This window comes from Plasmodium chabaudi (assembly GCF_900002335.3).
Source record: "Plasmodium chabaudi chabaudi strain AS genome assembly, chromosome: 13".
NCBI lineage: Eukaryota > Apicomplexa > Aconoidasida > Haemosporida > Plasmodiidae > Plasmodium > Plasmodium chabaudi.
Window position 1 is genome coordinate 878,114 of NC_030113.2, and position 22,959 is coordinate 901,072.

At 23.1% G+C, this 22,959-nt stretch overlaps 6 protein-coding genes across 6 annotated transcripts; 3 read left to right on the top strand and 3 right to left on the bottom strand.

Annotated features, from left to right (window-relative positions):
- Positions 1 to 2,604: 2,604 nt before the first annotated feature.
- Positions 2,605 to 7,666, top strand: PCHAS_1322800 (LCCL domain-containing protein; the record flags this gene model as incomplete). Its single annotated transcript, XM_016799201.1, has 2 exons — positions 2,605 to 2,992; positions 3,144 to 7,666. 2 exons carry the CDS (start codon positions 2,605 to 2,607, stop codon positions 7,664 to 7,666), a joined length of 4,911 nt encoding a protein of 1,636 aa, XP_016654526.1.
- A 433-nt stretch (positions 7,667 to 8,099) lies between these two features.
- On the bottom strand, positions 8,100 to 10,061 carry PCHAS_1322900 (polyprenol reductase, putative; the record flags this gene model as incomplete). The annotated part of the gene is made up of 9 exons (XM_016799202.1): positions 8,100 to 8,133; positions 8,216 to 8,267; positions 8,400 to 8,443; positions 8,602 to 8,731; positions 8,857 to 8,896; positions 9,026 to 9,131; positions 9,251 to 9,383; positions 9,621 to 9,654; positions 9,756 to 10,061. The coding sequence occupies 9 exons, from the start codon at positions 10,059 to 10,061 to the stop codon at positions 8,100 to 8,102; spliced, it is 879 nt and encodes a 292-aa protein (XP_016654527.1).
- A 2,743-nt stretch (positions 10,062 to 12,804) lies between these two features.
- Positions 12,805 to 15,220, top strand: PCHAS_1323000 (AP2 domain transcription factor, putative; the record flags this gene model as incomplete). The annotated part of the gene is made up of 2 exons (XM_016799203.1): positions 12,805 to 14,998; positions 15,144 to 15,220. The coding sequence occupies 2 exons, from the start codon at positions 12,805 to 12,807 to the stop codon at positions 15,218 to 15,220; spliced, it is 2,271 nt and encodes a 756-aa protein (XP_016654528.1).
- Positions 15,221 to 15,627: 407 nt separating this feature from the next.
- On the bottom strand, positions 15,628 to 17,082 carry PCHAS_1323100 (serine hydroxymethyltransferase, putative; the record flags this gene model as incomplete). The annotated part of the gene is made up of 1 exon (XM_739264.2): positions 15,628 to 17,082. The coding sequence occupies one exon, from the start codon at positions 17,080 to 17,082 to the stop codon at positions 15,628 to 15,630; it is 1,455 nt and encodes a 484-aa protein (XP_744357.2).
- Positions 17,083 to 17,857: 775 nt separating this feature from the next.
- PCHAS_1323200 (conserved Plasmodium protein, unknown function) lies at positions 17,858 to 20,554 on the top strand (the record flags this gene model as incomplete). Its single annotated transcript, XM_736581.2, has 1 exon — positions 17,858 to 20,554. One exon carries the CDS (start codon positions 17,858 to 17,860, stop codon positions 20,552 to 20,554), a length of 2,697 nt encoding a protein of 898 aa, XP_741674.2.
- Positions 20,555 to 20,862: 308 nt separating this feature from the next.
- On the bottom strand, positions 20,863 to 22,143 carry PCHAS_1323300 (conserved Plasmodium protein, unknown function; the record flags this gene model as incomplete). The annotated part of the gene is made up of 1 exon (XM_731521.2): positions 20,863 to 22,143. The coding sequence occupies one exon, from the start codon at positions 22,141 to 22,143 to the stop codon at positions 20,863 to 20,865; it is 1,281 nt and encodes a 426-aa protein (XP_736614.2).
- Positions 22,144 to 22,959: the final 816 nt, after the last annotated feature.

Here is a 22,959-nt window from a genome sequence, read left to right on the forward strand (position 1 = left end):
CTTATACACATATTCTATTAAATGGTATATACAAGCATAAATGCATTTGCATGCCTATATATATGGATATACGTGAATATATATATTTGTACATATGTATGCATATCGCTAAATACAAATGATAAAATAATACATAAAAATATAAAAAGAAATATCAATTATATAAAAATGAAAAAGTGAAAAATATAAAAGGGGGATAATTATGCATTATATTGTATTAAACAAGTAAGGTAGCATTGTGTATAATCATCATATCGTATGCTTTATTATTTTGATAACATTTTGGCAATAGTATCAAATTGCTGATTACGTTTTCCATAAAATGTAGAGACGAATAAAATATGAGAGTTTCATACACAAATATATTTATTTAACATAACGTTTTTTGCTTTTTTTTATTAAATAAGATTTATAATTAAAACACATATTTTGTGTATGACCCATTTTTTTTTACCAATTTCTTGATTATACTCATATTTTTAAAACGAAAATGGGAAAATATAAACTGTTATATCAAACATCTATATTTAACATAATATGTGAAAAAAATTAAACAAAACATAACTATAAATGTTTTTATAGGTATTTTAATGTATCCTTAAATAAAATTGGTATTTATATTTATTTATTATATATATATATATATATATATATATATATATAATCGATGATATAAATTTTGACTATATATATGTTTATAAAAAAAAAGCTAATATAGCATATAAAAAAAATACCAATGAGCATATATGTTATCATTAAAATTTTTTAATTTATATATAAATATTAAATGTATCGTATATTTTTAAAGAAAATGGATTGTGTATTTCGTATTTATTACTGATTAAATGTGCATACATGTTTATAATGCATTTTATAATTGATTGTAGAAAATGTATGTAAATATTTTTTATTATTAAAAATATTTTGACAATATATTTATTTTTTTAGCTTTAGATGGTATGGATATATATATAATTATAAGCATACCACTAAATTTATTGTCTATTAACAAAATTTTCATCTTTAGGAATCAAAACATTATCAATAAATATTACAATGAAAGATAAAATTTACTCTATATAATAAAATTAATGATAAATATTAGCTTGTTAAAAATTGTGTTAATTTACAATTATCCAAGTATTATCCTTTAAAAAATATATTTATCTATAAGGCTTCTAGTTTTTCGCACTCTACATATTATTTTAATTATCTATCATTCAAAAGTGTTCGCATAATATAGTTTATTGCTAATATCTCTACGAAAAAATCTTAAGCCCAAACTTTGATATATATTTTATCTCTCTATTATTTCATAAGCAACTTATATAATACATGCATATTTTTAATACAAACGCATGCTTTCAGAAAATAATGGAAAGACACTTGTTTGAATGAATTTATTTAGCATTTAATTAATAAAGGGTTTGTATTTAATGCTAGATCATTCTATATAGACATATTGAATTTATTCCAATTAGGGTGTTTAAACTTCGAGGGACTTTTAACCATAATACCTGTTTGGTGTATATATTTTAAATATGTCATACTCTCATAATAAATGTTATAATATCTTATACATTATACTGAATATGTAGACTTTATATATGCAACTGTCATGCATTCTATATTTTTTTGAAAAATACGAATGTAGACATTTTAAAACGCGTTTAATTCAATATAAAAATACGTTAAAAAATTGAGGATAATTATAAAATTGTATTAAATTAATTTGCTTTTCCTTTTTTAATAGTATTTTTTATAAATATACAACTCTAACAATATAGCTATTTTTTTGTTTTTAATATTTAAAATTATTGTAATAAATATACAAGGGTAAACAATTAATATATAACAATATTTATACACATATACTTGTGTATGCATATCAATATTTGAGTATAATACACTCACACACACACACATAAATTATGATATTTTTTTTTTCTGGCTAGCCAACTACAAATGTACATATAAAAATATAATAAAAAATAGCTAACGAAATAAAATAAAAGAATAATTGCAATAATAAGGATATTAAATTTTATGACAATGAAATATATACTTTATAATATATATTATTACAATTAGACAGTGTAAAAATTGTATGTAACAATAATTTGAGGATAGATATGTATATACATATATTCTTAATTTTTATATGCGTGTATTTTTTATGCAAATAGCATTTTTTACTGTTCTTAATTTATTTATATAATTTAAGTTATTTTATTATTAATATATTAATATTATTTTTTGTTACCATTTTATGGAAGTATTATTTACAACGTTTGTTGTTGTTTCAATGTGTACATTTTAGCAGGGTATATGTATACTTTTATAATATTTAAATTATATTATTACTAATATTAATTTTCCAATTGTTATGTAAATATTTTGTGTATAAAAATACCTATTTGTCTTAAGCTGATAAATAAACAAATATATATATAATTTTTTTTCATTTTTTGTATGCGTATATGCAATAATATATTTTAATTATTACATTAATTATTATAGCTCTCACTTATGCTACAGGCATTTCTTCACTGAAGCGATATTATTCTATATATATATATTTCATTTTCTATTAACTAAAAAATTATGAAAAAATTATTTTTTAATTATGTAATTGCAATATTTATGTTGCACTTTCTTTACGTGAATGGAGAAAACGACATCAGCAACACATTTTTTAAATTTGATAGTTGTGAAGCCGAATCAACATTTCCAAACATAGGAGATAATGGATTGCCTCAGTATGGAGCGGATAATGCTTTGACAAGAGGTTCAGGTTACTGGTGTTCCGAAGGGAAACATAATCCTAATGATGTAATTTCATGGATAGGACATTTGAAAAATGTGAGATCACTAAATGGGGTTATAATACACTGGGCTTATTCCCCTGGGGAAGTTTCTATTATGGCTAGCTATGACGGGAATGATTCATACGAAGAAGTCGTTCCATATCAAACAATAGAATCTCGAGCAGGTAAGATGCACACATAAATATATGTATTTCTTTTTTGATATACACACACTCACATATTCATAAATATATTCCATACCTCATTTGCGAATATTTTTATTCCTCAATTTGCTTGGGTTATCATTTTTTCTTTTCTTCTTTCTTTGCTCCACAGGAAATGTCGTCCAAAACATCATATTCAACCATGTGATTAGAGCAAAATCGATTAAAATCAATATGAGGCATCCTGTGCATGAATATTTTGGCATTAACTTTGTAAATGTGCTAGGCTCTAGAGATCCCACTTTGAGAATACAAGGTGGCATGTCTAGTTTAACTCAAGATTTGTGTTTACAAATAAGTGAAACAAATAATGTGGTTTTAGGAGGATGTATAAATTCTATGTCTTATTTAGATGGAAGAGATTTATGGAAATTAAATTCTAGTAACCAAATATATAACCCGATAAATAATTTATGTATGAGTTTAAAAAATAATATGATAGCTAATGGAGGAGAAATAGTAATGGAAGACTGTAATAGCAGTTTAGAGCATAATGATGGACGTAGTAGTTGGCAATTGTTACCAAATAATCAATTAAAAATATTAAGAGATGGAAATTTTTGTTTAACTCAAGATGGATCAAAATCTGGTAGTGTCGATATAGCATTACATAAACAAGCAACGTCTTCTTTATCAAGAAAAGATCAAAAATATTCACCAGAAAAAGCATTAGATGGCAATTTAGATACATTTTGGTTATCTGAACCATTTGATATAGAAACAGTACCTGATGCAGTATATTTTGACATTAATTTAGGAAGTAAATATAAATTAGAAAAGTCCATAATTTATTGGAAATATCCCGCTACAAAATATTCAATTTATTTAAGTAATGATGGAGAAAACTATAAAGAAATTAGTAGCAATTTAGCAAATTTTTTAAGAAGTACAATAAATGATTTACATATTACAGAAGCTCAATATATTAGAATAAAATTAATGAGTCCAAATCCTGAATTTTCTGAAGGTGATGAAGAAAACTTATTTTATGGTATAAAAAAAGTATCAATATATACAAATAGGATAAAATCTATAGTTGATGACTGTGACAAAGTAAAGGATTCAGATGATGCAAGAGACAAATACTTTTTTGAATTTGTTTCTGAAGTTAATATAGAGGAAGGGAAAGAATTAAAAAATATAGACAGCAAATTACAGAAATATGCAGAAAAAATTCAAACTGAAGCATTAAAAATACAAAAATTAAATCCTCAGTTAAAAAAATGTAAAAGTAATAAAGAAAAAAGGCATACTGATATTATGAATATAAAAAATGTTATACTTAAAAACATATATGATGTAATTAATAAAACTGAAAATATATTAAAAAGTAATACATTTAATTTATATTATTCAACATCTACAAGCGAATTAGGGCAAACACCAGACAATCCAGCATATAGTTGTTTCCATTTAAAAAGTATATTACCTAGTTCTTCTTCTGGTTTTTATTATGTATTACCAACATGCTCTCAAAATGTGTTAAGAGTGTTTTGTGATATGAAAATTGGAAGTATGTATTATATTCCATCAATAGATACAAACATAATTAACAAAATAAAAGATGTCGAAAACATTTGTGCATCATATGGCTTAAATCCTATACATTTAAATGATCAAAGTCAAGTATATACATTAAAAAATTTATTTCATTTGATGAATGTAAATATAAATAATCCAGTACCTTTAGCTATTATTAAAAATGATGTAGAAAATTATTTCTATTCTTTAGATTTTCAAGAGAACGTTGATAATGTTATATCAAAATTTGGAACACCAATAGGTAATACATTTGGAATTAATAATAATGGGGTAATATTTTTTGATTCATCTAATTCTGAAATGTCTGGATTTGTTTGTTCAGATAATATAAATTCAATTAATCCCCCTCCACCATTTATCAATTTAAATTGTGATACCACTCTAAAACAGGCTATTGAAATTGAAAAAATTGTTGGGAATGAATATTTATTTAAATGCCCTTATGATTGTTTAAAAAGAAATACTGAAGCAACTGTTATTGGAGGAGAAGGAAACATATATTCTGAAGACAGTTCTATTTGTTTGTCATCTATACATGCTGGAGTTTATGATAAGCATTATTTAATTAATCTCAGAATTTTAAATGCTTTAGGTGAATATGAAGGTGTATATCAAAATGGTATTATATCAGATAGTTACATAAATGATAGCCAAGAAGTAGCGTTTAAGGTTTTTAGGGTGCCTCCAAAATGTCCTAACAATGCTGCACCCATGGAATCATTTTCCTTTCTGCAAACGACGCCTGTTTCTATAGGAAATATTGATAAAACCGATAGTATTGAAAGCAATAGCCATTCCCTTATAGAAAATATTTACATTGATTCATCAACTGCAGACGCAATAAATGATCTTGTGACTGTTGTTAATAAGCAAGTTGGAAGCAGTGATCCGACTTTTTTAGCTTTAATAAACAAACAAGTAATTACAATCGTTTCTAATGCTAGAAGATATTTAAAGCCAACTGAAAATTTTGAAAAAAATATAGAATTATTATCTAATGAAACATTAAAAGATGTTCAAAAAATATCCCATACAATAAAATTATTATCTTCACGAATTACTTCTGAATTGGATAAAATAAAATATAAATTACAAGGATTAATAGATGAAAGACTTAGACAAATAGAATTTGAATCATGGGGATTAGAAAATGTAATAGATGATGATATATATAACACATTTGAAATTGTTAACATGCTAGATGCACATCTAAGTAGTACTGGTGGAGGAAAATGGAACTTGCTAGATAAACCATTAGAAGAAGGGATGAGTGGAAAAGTGCTAACTCAAAATGCACGCATTCATGATAATATAAGCGATTCGAATAATTTATTTTATGGTACTTATGCTTTTTTAAGATATAAATTATTTTATGATTTTGTTTTTTCAACATATGTGCATGTAAAGGGGACTGGGTCAGTAGGTATAATATTCAGGGCATATGATAAATATAATTATTACATGCTAGAATTGAATAATGGTGTAAATGGATATAAAAGATTATTAAAATTTGAAAATAACGAACCAACCGAATTAGCTATCATAAATGATACAGGTTTTGACGAAAATATATGGTTTGGTATAAGAATTGAATGTGCGCACTCAAAAATCAAAATAAGTATTATTAAAACAAATAAACCATTGTATGATATACCAACTCCAGATATTGTAGTAAATGATGATTTCAATGCTGCTGGTACTATAGGGTTTTATACATATGGAATTGATTCTGTTGAATTTGCTAAATCAGTTGTTGAATCTGTTGAATGTTTGACAAAAGAAAATTATGTTAAAAACAAAAATAACATACCATTAATTTGCAATATATATGAAGAATTTTATGTTGGAAAATTCAATAAATCATATTTATCATTTGATGAAGCAAATGAAAATAAAGAACTATCAAATTGGAATTATGCAAATAATATAGGGAATGAAAAGCGTGTCATAGTATACGCATCAGATGCATATGGACAAAAAAAACAGAAAGAAAAATACTCGTACCAAAATAATGATAGTCCATCATCATATATAATTTTACAAAAAAAAATATGTTCTGCTGGTGTATTTAATTTTTCGGTATATCCACAATGTAATAATAATGGAACTGTAGGAGCTATCATTAAATTTTTAGATCCTAATAATTATACTATATTAGATATTGGATCCAATTTTACCAGATTAAGACAAAATATTAATGGAAATTTTCATTTATTAGGTGAATCTATTGTTTCTGGATATAAAGAAAACACATGGAATATAGTAACGATATCATTTAGCTCAACAAATGTTAACGTTAATATGGGAAATGGATTGATGACATACCCAATTTTTAGTTTAATAGGTTTAGATTTATTTAAAGGAGATCAAATTGGTTTAGCTTCATACAATTGTAATAATGTTTCTTTTAGTAACATCTTTATACATCCATTTGACTTTAAACAATACAGTCCAACCCCATCAGTTGGAATTGAAAGCTTGGTACCCATATTTTCAAAAATAAGACAAGATACAATACGCCCAGAAGTATTAGGAAATGATAAATCACTAAATTATAATGGGTATAATAATAAAAATGATGAACTAGAACAAATTGAAGAAAATTCCAATACTAAACACACTGAAATCGAAAAGCATTCCTTTCATCTAAATCAAGATCAAATTGATAATGAAAATAAACCAAATGATATTTATTACTGTTCTACACATAAAGATATTGTTAGCAGAGAAGCATTTTGTAATAAAAACGATATAGAAGACAGCAATTGTACAAATAATTTTTGTAAAAGTTGTTGTGATAATATACAAGGGGAAATGAATGAAGAAGATACAAACACATGTATACAATCATGTGAAAAGTTAGATCAAACTGTTTTAGAAACATCGGAAGTACTCAATTTCCTTAAAAATTCATGTATTGAATCTTCCAATGAAGAATTAAAAAAAGCATGTGAACATGATGATGACGTAGATCAATGTGTAACTGATATGTGTCAAATGTGTTGTCAATCTATAATTATACCTGAAAATTTACTCGTTTCAAGCATTAAACTGAGTCCATTGATAAATCATTGTATATCAGAATGTGAATAAATTATCTTTTGTTATCTATATCTTTATTATGAACATTTTTGTTGTTTTTTGTAATATTTTTTGACACAATGTTTTTGTTGTCTTTCTCTTTCACCACGCATACATTTGAAAGAGTGCTATCAAAGAATGCGCATACATATATGTTAATACTTTTTTGTATTTGTGAAAACTCAAAACATATGTTTATTTAGTTAAACAATGAAAAATTGTTATTTAAAAGAACACTATAAGTGATGATAAAAAATATATATGAAGTATTTCATACACGTTGAAAAAATACCAAAAAAATTAATAACAAGTTTAAATGGTATATTATTTTTTTGTTTATGCAAATCTAATGAACTTATACAGCTCCGGTCTTTTTATAACAGAAATTGTATATAAAAAAATATAATAATCATATTTTCCATTGATTTTTTTAATGAAAATATATTTAAAAGAGAAAAGGGAATATAATTCTTCTTTGTCTGAAATAAAAAAAAAAATTATAAGCATAAATAGCTATTTTTTGAAAAGCAAAACTGCATATATATATTAGCTTAATCATACTTGGGGTATGTGTCTTGCATAGTTTTCAGATACCACCTATGTGTTTGTATTCCTAATTAAGAAGCCAAAATAAAGTGGAGTAAAAAAAATATGTATTATATGTTCGACTAAATATGACGATTTTTCATTATGCATTAAATTATAATTAGCTATTTGGTACAAAGAATGTATGCATATGTATTACCATTTTTAATTAAAATTAATAAAACCATAAGGCAATTCAAAAGACTGGATTGAATCAAAAAAAAAAAATATTATTATAATAATGATATAATATAAATATACAAATGTATGCACTTATGTGTGTCTACATTTTATTGTGATTATTTTTTGGTAATTTCGAAAAATTTTCAACAGTTTAAAGATCTTCCTAGGAATGTACTTACCATATAATATCTAAATTTGATAAGAAAAATGAAAAATATATCAAAATTTCACTAAAATAATGGGGGCAACTAACAAAATCAAAAAGCCCACCATATGGGACTTTATATGGAGATTCATTATTTTTCAGGGCTATAAAACAGGGGAAAAATAAAAATCAAAGAATCATTTTACAAATTGTCATATAATTTGTTCATATTTATAATGCTTAATATTTTTGTCTTTTTATTCCTTTCTTCATTATTTTTATTAAGAACCTTTTGATCGTAATTTGGCCAAGCGAACATGAGAATCATACTGAAAGGTATGGTAATAGAAGGATTTGATTTATAATTTCATTTAAATGTGTATGAATATATGCATGTACTTAGTACATTGCCAAAAAATATGAAAAATAAAAAAATATATAATAAAAATATTGCATACTTGAATTAAATTTCCAATAATGAATAGTATAATCGAAAGCAATTTTAGTACTGTAATTTTGTGTATATTTTTGTTATGCAAAGAAAAGGGAGTGACTAAGTAGAAGCTATCGTATGTTGTGGAAAAATAAATACATTATGAATCATATATTTACGCGTTTTTCATTCAAAGAAAATGTATTAGAAATTAAAATTATTTTCCTTTTTTCTTTTTAATTTACATTACCTTACTCCTAGACAGTATGATAAAATATGCATAAAAGATTTAGAAGTAGTTTTCACCACAAATATTTGTTCTAATAATCTTCTTAACAAATGGATTTCAAACATAATATTCGTTTTAGATATGTGCTCATATGCTGAAAAAAGTATATATAGATAGTCACAAGACATACTTAAATGATTATTTATATTATATGTATATAATTGGAATGACTATATATATATTCATTTCCAATTAATTCCATCAGTGTAATAGACCCGATATTATTTGTTTATTAAAATTGTATATATGCTTTTTATTATGTGCCATCGAAATGGGCGTAATACATTTCAATACTAATAATTGCATATACTTTTTCAACAAAATAAGTTACCATTGTAATTATTCCGAGATGCTTCATTAATATCCTTATTAAAAAATGAAAAAATGGAAAATAGTGTATATTAATGAATATAAATAAATGTGTATATGATATGTATGAGATAATTTTTTTAGGAATATAAATTACTTGTAGTAATATAGCTGAATTTATTATCAAACCAACAAAATAAAAATGAGAGAAATATTTTTTTGAGATTATAATATCATCAAACCATTTTTTTAATCTATGAATCATACAACTGTATTTTTCTTCATCTTGTTCTAACTTTATAAACATATTTTTTCCATGTAAAGACCAATTAGTTATTGTTTTCGAAAAAAATGATATAAGTAAAATAAGTATTCCTATGACATAATATAATATGCATATAACTTTAAGGAGAGTTATTTGTTTTAAGTGACTATCCGCTAAAGAACATATCGTGTTTTTCATTGCATCTATATATTTCTTTATTTTCTTCCGTTCTTTGCTTCCTTATATTTTAATTATTTCATTTAATTACTGAAAGTGTGCCTTTATATATCCATTTAGAGAATTCATTTATTTTTTTTTTTATATGCATATACTGATATATCAAATAATTTTTTATAGATTCTAAATTTGAAACGTAATTGTAATATCATAAAATACAAAAAATAGAATTAATTAATATTAATATTTTCAATTCGATAAATTCTTATTAAAAATATTGTAGGATATGTGTATTTATATGTTGGGTATTGGTGCATTACTAAACATATTTTAGAAAAATAACTATTAAAAAGAGACCAATCTTATTTTTTTTCATTATCATTATTCTATTTTTCTTTTTTTATGTTTTTTTTTCTATATTTTACACCAAATTATACAAAATATAAATTATCATTACCCTTGAAGGAACGAAAGAGAAAAACATCATTTAAATTTATGATATCTTTATGAATACTAGTAAGCTTTAAATATATTCTCTTTCATTGGTTATTATAAGGAAAATAATAATATTTTCCATATGTCTGATATATGGCATTCTATAAATATACTACATATATTTTTTTTTCGTATGTAGTGATATACATGCATAATACATAATAAATGCACACGTTTACACATAGGATTTCTTATACATCACAATGATATAAATTGTACTAAAATGCAGAAAAATTATTATATTTTTTTAATTAATTTTCCAACATAAATGATTCAAATATAATGCTTTCATTTTAACATATTTATAAAAATCAAAAATGTATTAAAAGAACAAACAGATGGGAAAATATTTAAAAAATGTGTAATAAGGGCATATATATATTATGCACGTTCATAACTATGTGGGCTTGTTTAAAAATATTTAATGACGTTTTTACAAAAAAATATTTGTGAAACCTTTTTATTTATTTTATAAATTATAAAACAACCACATGTATAACATTTTCTTATGGTGTTGTCCACACTATTCTACATACATATGCATTTTATGTACTAGTAAAATGATTCGTAAATTTCCAATACACATGGATACAATATTTTGTATTGCCATCCTATTTGTTCACATATAATCATATTATTATTGGCACTTCTTAAAAAAATAAAGTACAGCATCATCAATAAAAAAACAATAAAATAAAATAAATATAAAAATAATAGCACCTTGCTTTTTAGAAGAATATTTAATTATAAAGGTAATGTAACGGACATTTTTTTAAATGCCTCATACATTTCATCTTAAGTTATCTTCACAAAATATGCATGTACACAGATTTCTAATAAACAGAAACATGTGCATATATATAATATATTTTAACTGTTGTGAGCATTTTTTTTAATTATCCTTATACTTTCATATTAATATTGAAAAATAGATTTAAAAATTTTTAAGATTTACACAATTGAAAAAGGTAAAAATATGAATTCTTTTGTAAAAAAAAATCGATAACCATAGAGATAATACCAACTGTAACAACACTAGTAACAAGACACTTTTAAAACCAATAGAATTATAAAATAAATATATAATAAAATAAATTATTTTAAAAGGGTATTTTTTTTAAAGTAATTTGAAATGTGTATTTTTAAAATATTAGAGTAATATTACATTTAAACCCTGTATTTACCTATTTTGTATAGTTTGTCAAATGTAACATATTTACATTATGATATGTGTACGTATATATATACACATAACATATTTTGTTGTCTTTGAAGTTGATTTTTCATATTATTACATGTTAATAAATTTGAGATATGCTATATATCACTTTTGCATAAATTGCGGTTTAATTTAAATTCTTAAAAAAATTCAACAATGTTATATATTTACTTTGTATAGAATCATATAATGTATTAAAATTTGTCTTTTTTTTCTCGTCTATTTGATTTTTTTTTTTTATTTTTAGTATTTTTAGGTTCCTATGTTTATGCTTTTTATTTATTTACTTTTGGCTTGCTTCTACTGCATATATTATTCATTTATTTTTACTAACTCTCCTCAGATTTATTACGTATACGCACATATACGCATATATATATGCGCATAAATACTACTGAAAATGATGTTATAATTTCATTTTTTATTCTCTTTAATATATACGTATCTATACATACATGTGTTAAGATATATGAAGTTTTTTCTTTAAAAGGATTATCTAAACTTTAACTTTTCGATTAATTTAATACTTTATTTTATTGTTTTATTGTAATATGATTATATTTGTTCGATGATTTATTTTATATCTCATTTTATTATTTCTTTATTTTGTATCCTTTATTTATTTTATTTCAAGATTTGTATTATTTTATCACGTTGCTTTATAATACTAAATTTAAATACATGTTTTTGTGCATATGAATATGTATGCTTTTTCGTATACCTTTCGTATTTTTCTCTATTATATCTTTTTATCAAAGTTGAAGAAAATCTACATAATATATAACTTATAAAGTGTGTCTTCATTGATTTAATTGTATATATGTATGAACATACATTTTTCTGTTCATACATAAATGTGCATATTCATGATAATTCTTATCAATTGTGCCACTAATAATCAATTATACATTAACAATTTGTAACTCCTTTTCTTATACAATAAATTATAATTTGCTTACATGATTGTTATATAATATAGATACCTTTTTTTTCTTAAAAAATAAAAACTATAATTTTAAGTTGTTTTGTTAATGTAACGAAATTAAATATATGTTTCGAAAATATTGTTGTGCAATTATGGGTTATGATAATAAAATTACAAGTAATAATTCTACTGAATTATATGTAGACAAAAATAAAATAATCGAGAAAAATCGTATATCTAAAAACGATAACACAAGCAATCAAGAAATATCATGTAAAAGTCATAATTTATTAATTGAAAATAATTCAGATAATTATCAAAAAAGTTATAAAACATGTTTATACAATCATAATTTTAAAGAAATTGAGCATAATAATTATAGCACTGAAAACAATGATAAGGGTGTCCAAAATAGGGATGATATAAGATATAATTATAAAAAATTGAACAAACCGAATTTTTTAGATGCAGATTCAATTGAATGTAAACCTAATTATATTACAAAAACTTGTATACTTAAAAATACGATCAATGATGTAATAAATGATAAGAAAAATGACCAAACTTCTATTTTTAAGGAAGAAATTAAAAAGGACAAAATGGAAAATAATTTTAGCTACAATAACCAAGAAAATGACTGTGGGAATACGAATATATCCTTATATAACTTAGACAATAAAGAAGGAGTAAATACCCGTTCGAATGACGCGAGTTTGACTACCTTATGCAGTACTGAATATATAGGAAATAAAAATATCGAACACAATTATATTTCTTCCAGTGATAATAAACAAAATTTAAATAGTATTGATAATATAAATATTCTAAACAGTACTAATAATGATTTAAATGGTTTACATTCTTATGAAAGTACTTTAAAAGATTACGAAAAAGATTATGGAGCTAATACTGATATCGAAAGTGAAGAAGATACACTAGCACAGTTACATATAGATCTGGAAAAAAAAGAAAGACATAAAAATGTAAAGAGGAAATGTTGGGAAATTAATCAAAGTGATATTGTAGACGATAAAATAAATAATATATATAGAGGTAGTAGAAATAATAAAAATTATACTTGTTCACAAAAGATACAAATGGAATATGGACATGAAGATTATGCAGAAAATAATATGAACCTAAAAGATGAAAAGGAAGGCAAAGAAGGGAATACCCACAGTGAGAAGAATAAAAATACTCATATACGAACATTAAAATTTCACAAAGGTGATAAAAATTTGTTTTTACACTTTTTTAATGGCTATAATAAAGATTGTATGAATGATAGTAAGAGAAAGAAATATACATATATGAAAGAGTTTGTTCAAAATCAAATTAATTTTTATGACTTTTTATTAGAGATTCATAAAAATGTACCATTATGGGGAGAATATGAATCCAATTTTTTTTTTCATTGGAAAAAGATAATGGAAATACGAATTGAAGAATTAAAAATTTATAAATTAATATTTAGATCATTATATGTTGAATCTGTTAAATATTTACACTTTCATATCTTAAAAATAATTATTGATGAACTTGATGAACTAAGAAAAGTGCATGAACCACAATATATAAAATTTATATTATCAGAAAGTTATAAAAAAAATTATGAATCAAACTTTTATAAAACATCAAATATTCATCCTAGTATGAATGAATATATACAACCACATCATATAAAGCACATTGAAAAATCTATGGATGTTAAAAAATTTATTAAATCATTAGACATATTACAAAACTCAAAACAACAACCATATATAGTTCAGGCTATCGAAATTCCTTCACATATTTTTAATATGTATCAGAACAAGCTTAAAGATGAAGTAGATTTTTCATTTTTTAATTCTGAATATGATAATAACATAACTATTGGGGAAATTCAAATCTCTGCTAATAAACAATCTTTTCAAAAAAATACAGAGTTAAAGGAAAATACTGAACAGTCTAATGGATTATTTAAAATAAAATCAGAATATTTTGATAATCAACAAATTGAGAATAATTCAGAATTTAGTGCCAATTTGTATGCCAACACCAAGCTTGTACGCGATGAAGAAAATGAAGCAAAATCGGCCACAAAAAATACCCAAAAAATTTCTTCAAAGAAAAAGGAAAATTATAAAGTAAAAAAATTAAATGCTTCCATAAATACAAAACCAAAAAAAAGAACAGGATATTATGATCTTGAGATTGATGGTGTTGTTGCATCTTTTGAAGCTAGAAAAGGGGTTTACTATGACAAATCAAGAAAATTGTGGAGAGCTAATTGGAAGGAAAATGGAAAAATACAAACAAAGGGGTTCTCTGTAAACGGTTAATAATATAAATGAACAAAAGAACAAAATTATATAATTAAGAATGTCATGTCATTGAGTATAATTTTGAGCATTTTCAAATATGTTCATAATTTTGTCTCATATAATTCTATATATATTTTTTCTTTTTTCATTTCTTGCAGAGTATAAATCCGTTCAACTGGCTAGACAAAAGGCAATCGAATGGAGGGAAATGAAAGAAGTTCAACTTTTATTATGAAGTGATATAATACGAGTATTTTTTTAATTCAAGTATACTTCCAAAAAATGGAACTGTATATGTATGTACTCTACGTTTAATCGTATCATTTTTTATAATTCATTAATATATTTTGGCGAATGAAATAGTATCTTTTTAATATATTTTTTTCTTATGATTAAGCTAAGCTTTGGGCAGTTCTATACTGTTTTTCAGTTTAATTAAAGTTATATTTTAATTCATAGTTTATTATTGTCATTGCTATTGTTGCATTGCTTTGTTATTAAAAAGTGAAAGACACATTGAAAAAATAATCTTTCATATGATCCCATTAAAAAATTATAAACAACCAAGAATGGAAAAATAGACAAAATTACGAAATATAAAAATAACAAAAAAAAATAAATATAATATTAATTTGTGTAATATTATGATGGGGATGGAAACATAGAAACGAAAGAATGTATATCATTAGAAAGTGCCAAAATGTCAGATGATATAAAATTATTTTCCAAGTATTCTAAAAATGTTAAGTTTGAATTTGCGGATTTTTGTTTTGTATATAAATATAATAAAATTGATTGATTTATAAATTCAGACACATATTTCATATCATGTTCTTCCATTCCTAAAGCTGTTAAATAATTCGTTCCTATATTAAAAGATTTTTGTGGATATATGCTTTTATTTATGTTTATAATATCAAAAAGTATATTTATTTTTTTGCAAAACATATGATACTCTTGAATATTAAAAAGTGAATTAGAGCATGCAATGTTTAAAAAATTGTTATTTTGATCAAAATGTATATTGAAATACTTTTTATTTAAATATGAAAATAAGACATTAATATTTTTATTTATTTGGTGTATATATTCTTTAAATTCATGATTTTGTATGCATTTAAATGATGTTGATAATGAACAAATTATGTTATTTACATTATTTTGAAAAAATGTTTTTTTTAACTTCTCTTCATATTCATAACAAATTAATTTACCTTGTGTACTAATATTTTTAAATCCTTTTCTATAAAAAATTATGTAACAATTATTTGCACGAATATTTTCATTCAAATAGGAAAAAACGATGTCTGCTTGTGAAAAGGGGGATGAAATAAACTTTTCAATAATGAAACTGGCTTTATTACTTATGTTTGTCATTACTAGTGTATTGCTTTTATCTTCTACACCTTCCTTTTCACTATTAACATTATTATTTATTTTGCTCTTCATATTTCTCAAAGTTGTAATAAATTCGTAATCGAAATTATATGGGTTATTTGTTTCGTCTATGTAAATTAAGTCTGGCTTAAATTGCTCGTATTGATTTTTTATTTCCATATAATTAATTTTATCATTATTTTTTATATATAAAATATTGTAAAATTCGTTAAGGACATTTTTATCTGTTCTATTTTCCTCTTTATTATTTTCTTCATGAGTCTCTTTGTCCAAAAGTGTGAATGATATAATCATTATTTTGCTTTGATAATTTACAAAATTTCTAAAAAGCTTTAAAAGAAAATACTCATCCATTGAATTGGTACATTCTGAATGGCTAGAAGTATTAAATACACATCCCCAATATTTATTCTCCAAATTAAATGCCGCTAAAGCTCTATCCTCAATTATTTTTAAATGCTCCAAATTAAGAGTAACATTTTTATTCAAATTATTGACTAAGCAATCATGCACATATTTAGGTATGACATTATTGCATACTGATAAATTTAAATAACTTTTATTTTTATATGTTGATAAAATATTATAATTATCCTCATCTACATTTTTTAAACTGTTGTAATTTTGTAAAGACTGGGAGCTGATATATCTTCGCCATTTTACTTTCCCCTTTTTACAGAGTTCTTTAACAATTTTCATAATAATAAAAAAAATACTATCTTAATTTGAAGAAATATATCTTTTCCATTTTTCTTCATATTGAGAAGAATTATTTTATAATAAAAAAATCATATACAAGCTTATAACATGTATAAGCAAGCCCTATATTGGCATAAGTTCATTGTTTCTTTCGAAAGGCGAAATAAATAGTTTTTAAATCAATTAAAACAAATTATATCCACACATAAAAAAATGATAAATAAGAGAAGTAGCATAAAAAATAATTTAAGCATGTAGATTCCACCACATACGTACATAAATATATATATGCGCTGGCTTGTGCGATATTAAATTTTATTAAATCTGATTAAATAATATAAAATATTGTGATTTTTGTGTGTTCATCAATTTGATATACAAATTTTTTATATATGAAATAATTCGATATGTAAATGTACTAATAAATTTGTAGCCACTAGATAATTTCCATTTTTAGCACTTTTCGGGAAAACGACGCCCCTTTATAGATCCATTAAATAAAGCCTCATATTATTTTATAAACAACGAATATGGGAAATTTCTTTAACTTTAGCATATAATTCTCTAGTTATATATTATATGTATATAATTCTCTCTCTCTATATATATTATTATATATACTGGATGATTTTCCAACACTGAAGATAATGTAGAGGGGAAAAAAATACAAAATTTCAACTAAATCATATATATATAATACATGTTTTATAGAAACATGAAACACAGTATGCCATAATTATGTATTAATATCTTAAACTTCAATATAGGCTTTTAAATGAATAAGAATTTGCTTTTACAATTTTTTGAATGTAGGATTAAAAAAAAAAATTTGTTATATAGGCAAAAGTTTTTTTTTTTTTCCCTAAAAAGAGAGAACAATGACAGTGTTAATTTTATATATAACGTAATTCCATCAAATAAAAATACATATTGTAAAGAAAATGGCAAGTACAAAATTGGAAAAAGAGGGAAAATAACTATTCCACATTTTATGTGCTATAGTAATTTTGGGATGGCAAACGATCGTACTAGCGATGTCCATAATGACAATAATGAATGTAAGAATTTTAAGAATAAAGATGATCACATAAATAAGGAATTAGGTGAAATAAATTCGTTAGAAAACATTTTAGATGAAACTAATTCGACAATATATATAAATGATATTTGCTTTCAAATGGATAAAATGATACTAAAATGTCAAACTTATGAAGACATTTTATCTATTCTTGTAACACATAGGGGAGCATTATTTTTACAAAATTTAATAACTGCTATACGCATGCTATCTGGATTTGTGATTGAGGATAAGAAAAAAAAAAAAATGGAAGAAGAATTCCGTATGTCGTCTATTAAATATTCTGAATATGTTGACGCCAATGACAATCTACACCTTGATAATAATAAAGGTGTTATTTTTGAGAATAGCCAAACAAATGAAAAATATAATGAAGAAGAAAATAATATTAATGCAAGCACACAAATAGACAATGAAAATAGTATATCCCCTCTAAATGATGAAACAGGAATTGATATCATCGAGAGAAATGCGCTAGAAAAATACAAGAGCATATTTGAAACATTAAATAATAAGGAATTAGTAAAAAGTGAAAATAAATTTGAAAAACAAAGAAATATAGAAGAAATAATTGTACTTGATGAAAGATTTAATTTATTAATTGACGATATATACAAAAATAGAAAACATTTTGATGTTATATCAATTTGCCATATTTTGATATCTTTAAAAGAGCTGAATTATAAACACTTTCTTTTATTTAATTGTTTTAATAGTCCTTTAAAAAAATTTGATATATATATTAAGGAGCAATTTGAAAATAATCAAAAAAATATATCACATATTAATTTAGTTATTCATTTATTATTAAAATGTTTTGATGCATATATATGGGCTGGATACTATAATTTAGACATATACAATAAATTAATAAATAGTATTTTATTAAATGATTTTATATATGTAAATCAAAAATTTTTACAAGAACAACACTATGACAAAATAAAAAAATATACATTTATGAATTATACTTATGACATAAATTATCCGATAAATATCAATGAGGTATTGAAAACGTTCAATCTGAGAAATGATCTTACTGAACTTCATAATTTTAATAGTAACATTTGCTCTTCAAAAGATTCTTATATCAAATCTTGTGAGGCTGAAGAAAATATAGATAAAAAGGAAATCATAAATGACTATGAGAATAAGGACACGGTGAATTTTTCAGACAAGCAAATAAATAAATTGAATGAGCCAATATTTGAAGGAGGAAACGAGGATGAAATTATAAAAGACGAAAACTATATCAATACAATTACTCCTACCAAAAATATTGACAATATGAATGATAATGATAATAATAATGATAATGGATGGCTTTGTTGCCCAATTTTTCTTAACCCTGAATTATTTCTAAAAAGCATGGAGATATGCAAAAACATCTATGCTTATAATCCCGATTTTTTTATAAAAAGTGAAAAAATTGTGTATTATTACACACAATATTTGAGTCCATCAAATTTGAGTTTGATAGCAGATGCATTTTCAAAACATAAAGTATTTTCGTTAGAACATGATAGATTATTTTTCCATATATCCAAAATATTGGAAAATAATTTTGATAAATTTTCTTATGAAGATATATTTATAATCTTGAGATCTTTTAAAAAAATGAATTTATGTTTTAAAAATAGTATAATTTTAAGTGCACAATTATTTAAAGAATATTTTGATTATTTATATATAAATAGAAAAGAATGTATATTGTCTTTAAAAGATATTTCAATCTTAATCGAGGCACTATCTTTTTTTGATTTTCATCATGAAAATATTGATAATTGTATTATAAGTTCATTAAAATATTTAGAAGATTATATAGACGAAATAGATGAAGAAACATCTATAAATATATCTTATTCATTAGTTTTATCAAATTTGACTAATGCTAATACATATTTATTTTCTTTTTTATGGAGAAAAATAGGAAAAACAACTTTTTGGGAAAAACGAAAACAACAAATATGTTTATTATGGTTATCACACATGATACAATTTAAATGGATGGATTATGATTTACCAAAATTTTGTGTTCTTGAATCTTTAAAAATTTTTTTTTTAAAAAGAAAAGAAAAAAATTATTCATTTTTTAAAATTATATCAAATATTTCGAATATTTTAAACCAATTTAATATACAACACGATGTTTTTGTAGATATTTATGGACCATATATATTAGACATTTTAATCAAAAATAAAAAACAAGTTATTATGTTAACTCAGGATACAACTAGAAATGATATTAATATGCAGTTAGGGGATTCAAAAATTATCTTTAACCATTTAAAATTATATGGATATAATGTAAGGTCTATTAATATCAAATATTTTGATTCATTAAGCGAAAACCAAAAAAAGGATTACATAAAAGATGTTGTAAGTTATTTTTAGCTTATACAAGAAATTTATGAACAAAAAAAAATAACGTGGCTGAATGAGCGATTTGTCAGCCCGTGTGTTATATAGAAATACAAAAAAATCAACTAGAAAAATAAAAAAGTAAAAAAAAATAAACAAAATAAAACAAACAAATGAATAAACCAATAGATGAACAAAAAATACAGTCGCGTGTAAAGTTGCGGGTTTTATTAAAAAATATAACTATACTAAAATTAGTTTTACAATAATTATTTTTTTACTTTATTCATATATTCATTTTTATTGTATAATTATTATTTTCTTCTTTTTTATGTACTTTTTTAATTTAATGTTTTTTCGAAATTTTTGTCTATATCAATTATTCGAATAGCTATATTACTAAAAAAATTGTAAATAGTTTTCATTTTAATATTAATAAAATAACTTTTTTTTAAAATTGTTAAATAATAAAAATGTGGCAAATAAAATTGTTTCATTGTATTATAACCAATATATTTTAATGTGTTATATTCGTTCAGAATAATATAGTCCTCAGTATTTTCATAAAAAGAATTATCTTTGTGTGCATTATCAATGGGTTTTTTATTATCTGTATTTGCTTGAGCTGATTTTTTTTTCTTTTTTTTCTCTTCTTTTTCTTCTTCATTTTTCTTTTTGTTCCCTTCGTCTTTTACTGCTTCCTTTGGTGTATCAATTTTCTTTTGATTGCTGAGAAATATAGCGGTATTAAAATCATAGGTTTCATAATAATTGTTTTCTACATCATTTGTTCCGGTTAAAATATGGGAAAAAAATATTTGCTTATTCGTTTTAACTTTATCAATTATGGTATTCATATTTCCATTATTTAATATTTTTCTGTATAACGTATCATTTAAATTATTATCACAATTCCAAGGACATAGATGGATGGGAATATTTAAAAATGCATAAAAGTATACATAAAAAACAACACAGTCTATTTGCATACAATTTTGTTCTAACTTATTAAACAATTTTAACAATTTAATAAATTTATTTAAAATTGTTTCAAAGGAAACATTATTAAATTTTTTAGACACATAACTTTTTATATACTGTAATTTTATATATCCTTTTATTATATTGTAATTACTATTTACAAAAAAATTATAAGTATAATTATCATAAATTTGTTTACAAAGAAATAAAAAATATTCATAGACTTCATTAAATTCGTTTAAAATGTAATATATTCTCAAGTTTATATCATTTTGGGTGGCATCCAATTTTTGGGATGCATTATTATCTTTGGGATTATTTTGTAATGTGCTTGGTTTCGTTTCCTTACTTATTGCATATATAATATGCAAAGTTTCATAAACACTTTTTTTCTCCCCATTAAAATAGCTGTGTGTTTTTATTACTTCATAATTCGAATCACAAGAAACGTACTCTACTTTGTCTGTTATATTATAAAGTTTACATAATGCTTTTATTATTAATATAGACGGGTTTGGAAATCTCAATATTCTTGTAAAATAATCCTTTCGATTTTCCTTTAAATATGCGTCATAAATATTATCGTAGATGACATAAAGTTTCCCATCTTCATATTTCATATCTTTTTCTCCAACCTTCATTTTTTTATTGTATATATATTTAATTTAAAAAATGTGATACATGCATATATTTTATAGGAATACTAAGGGGATATATATACTGACTAAATATAGCATGTTGTAATTAAAAAGGTAAGTAAAAAACAAATAATGTGTTTTTGTTTTCCTTTTATAACTACAAAATTTATTCTTTATTATCTTCAAAACTTTTGTACATATTTAAATATTAACATTACAAAGGATCCAAATGTTTATGTTATTTTATATATTAAATAAAACTTTTTGTGTGTTGCAAAAGCAACCATGCTGCGCTATATACATATAATTACAATTATCACTTTAATTTATTCTTTGCAAGTATATATTATCATTAATATATTTGCAAATTTTTTAAAATATAAAAAACATGTTTTTTTTTAATTTTTACTATATTTGCGATAAAAAACATTTCACTTGAAATGTTGTATAACGTCTTTTCCTTCGCCCCAAAACAAAAAAAATATTGCTGACATTTTTATTATAAATAATTTTAATGTTTAAATATGCACCTTTATTTTTTTACTTTTTTTTGTTTATTTTTTTATATCATTCATATATTTCATTGATTGAATTATTCTATTTGTGTTATTTTATAAAATTATGTGGAAAATATGCCATAGAACCAATTGCATTAAAATGAATAATCATAAATAGCGAATAAATTATAAATACGTGTATACGTGCATGCATAAATTCCTGTGTTTATATATTCATATAATACAACTGTAAATGTAAAAAAAAATTAATAACGCTAATATATAAGAATGAAGTTATTACAACATGAACATCACACGTGTA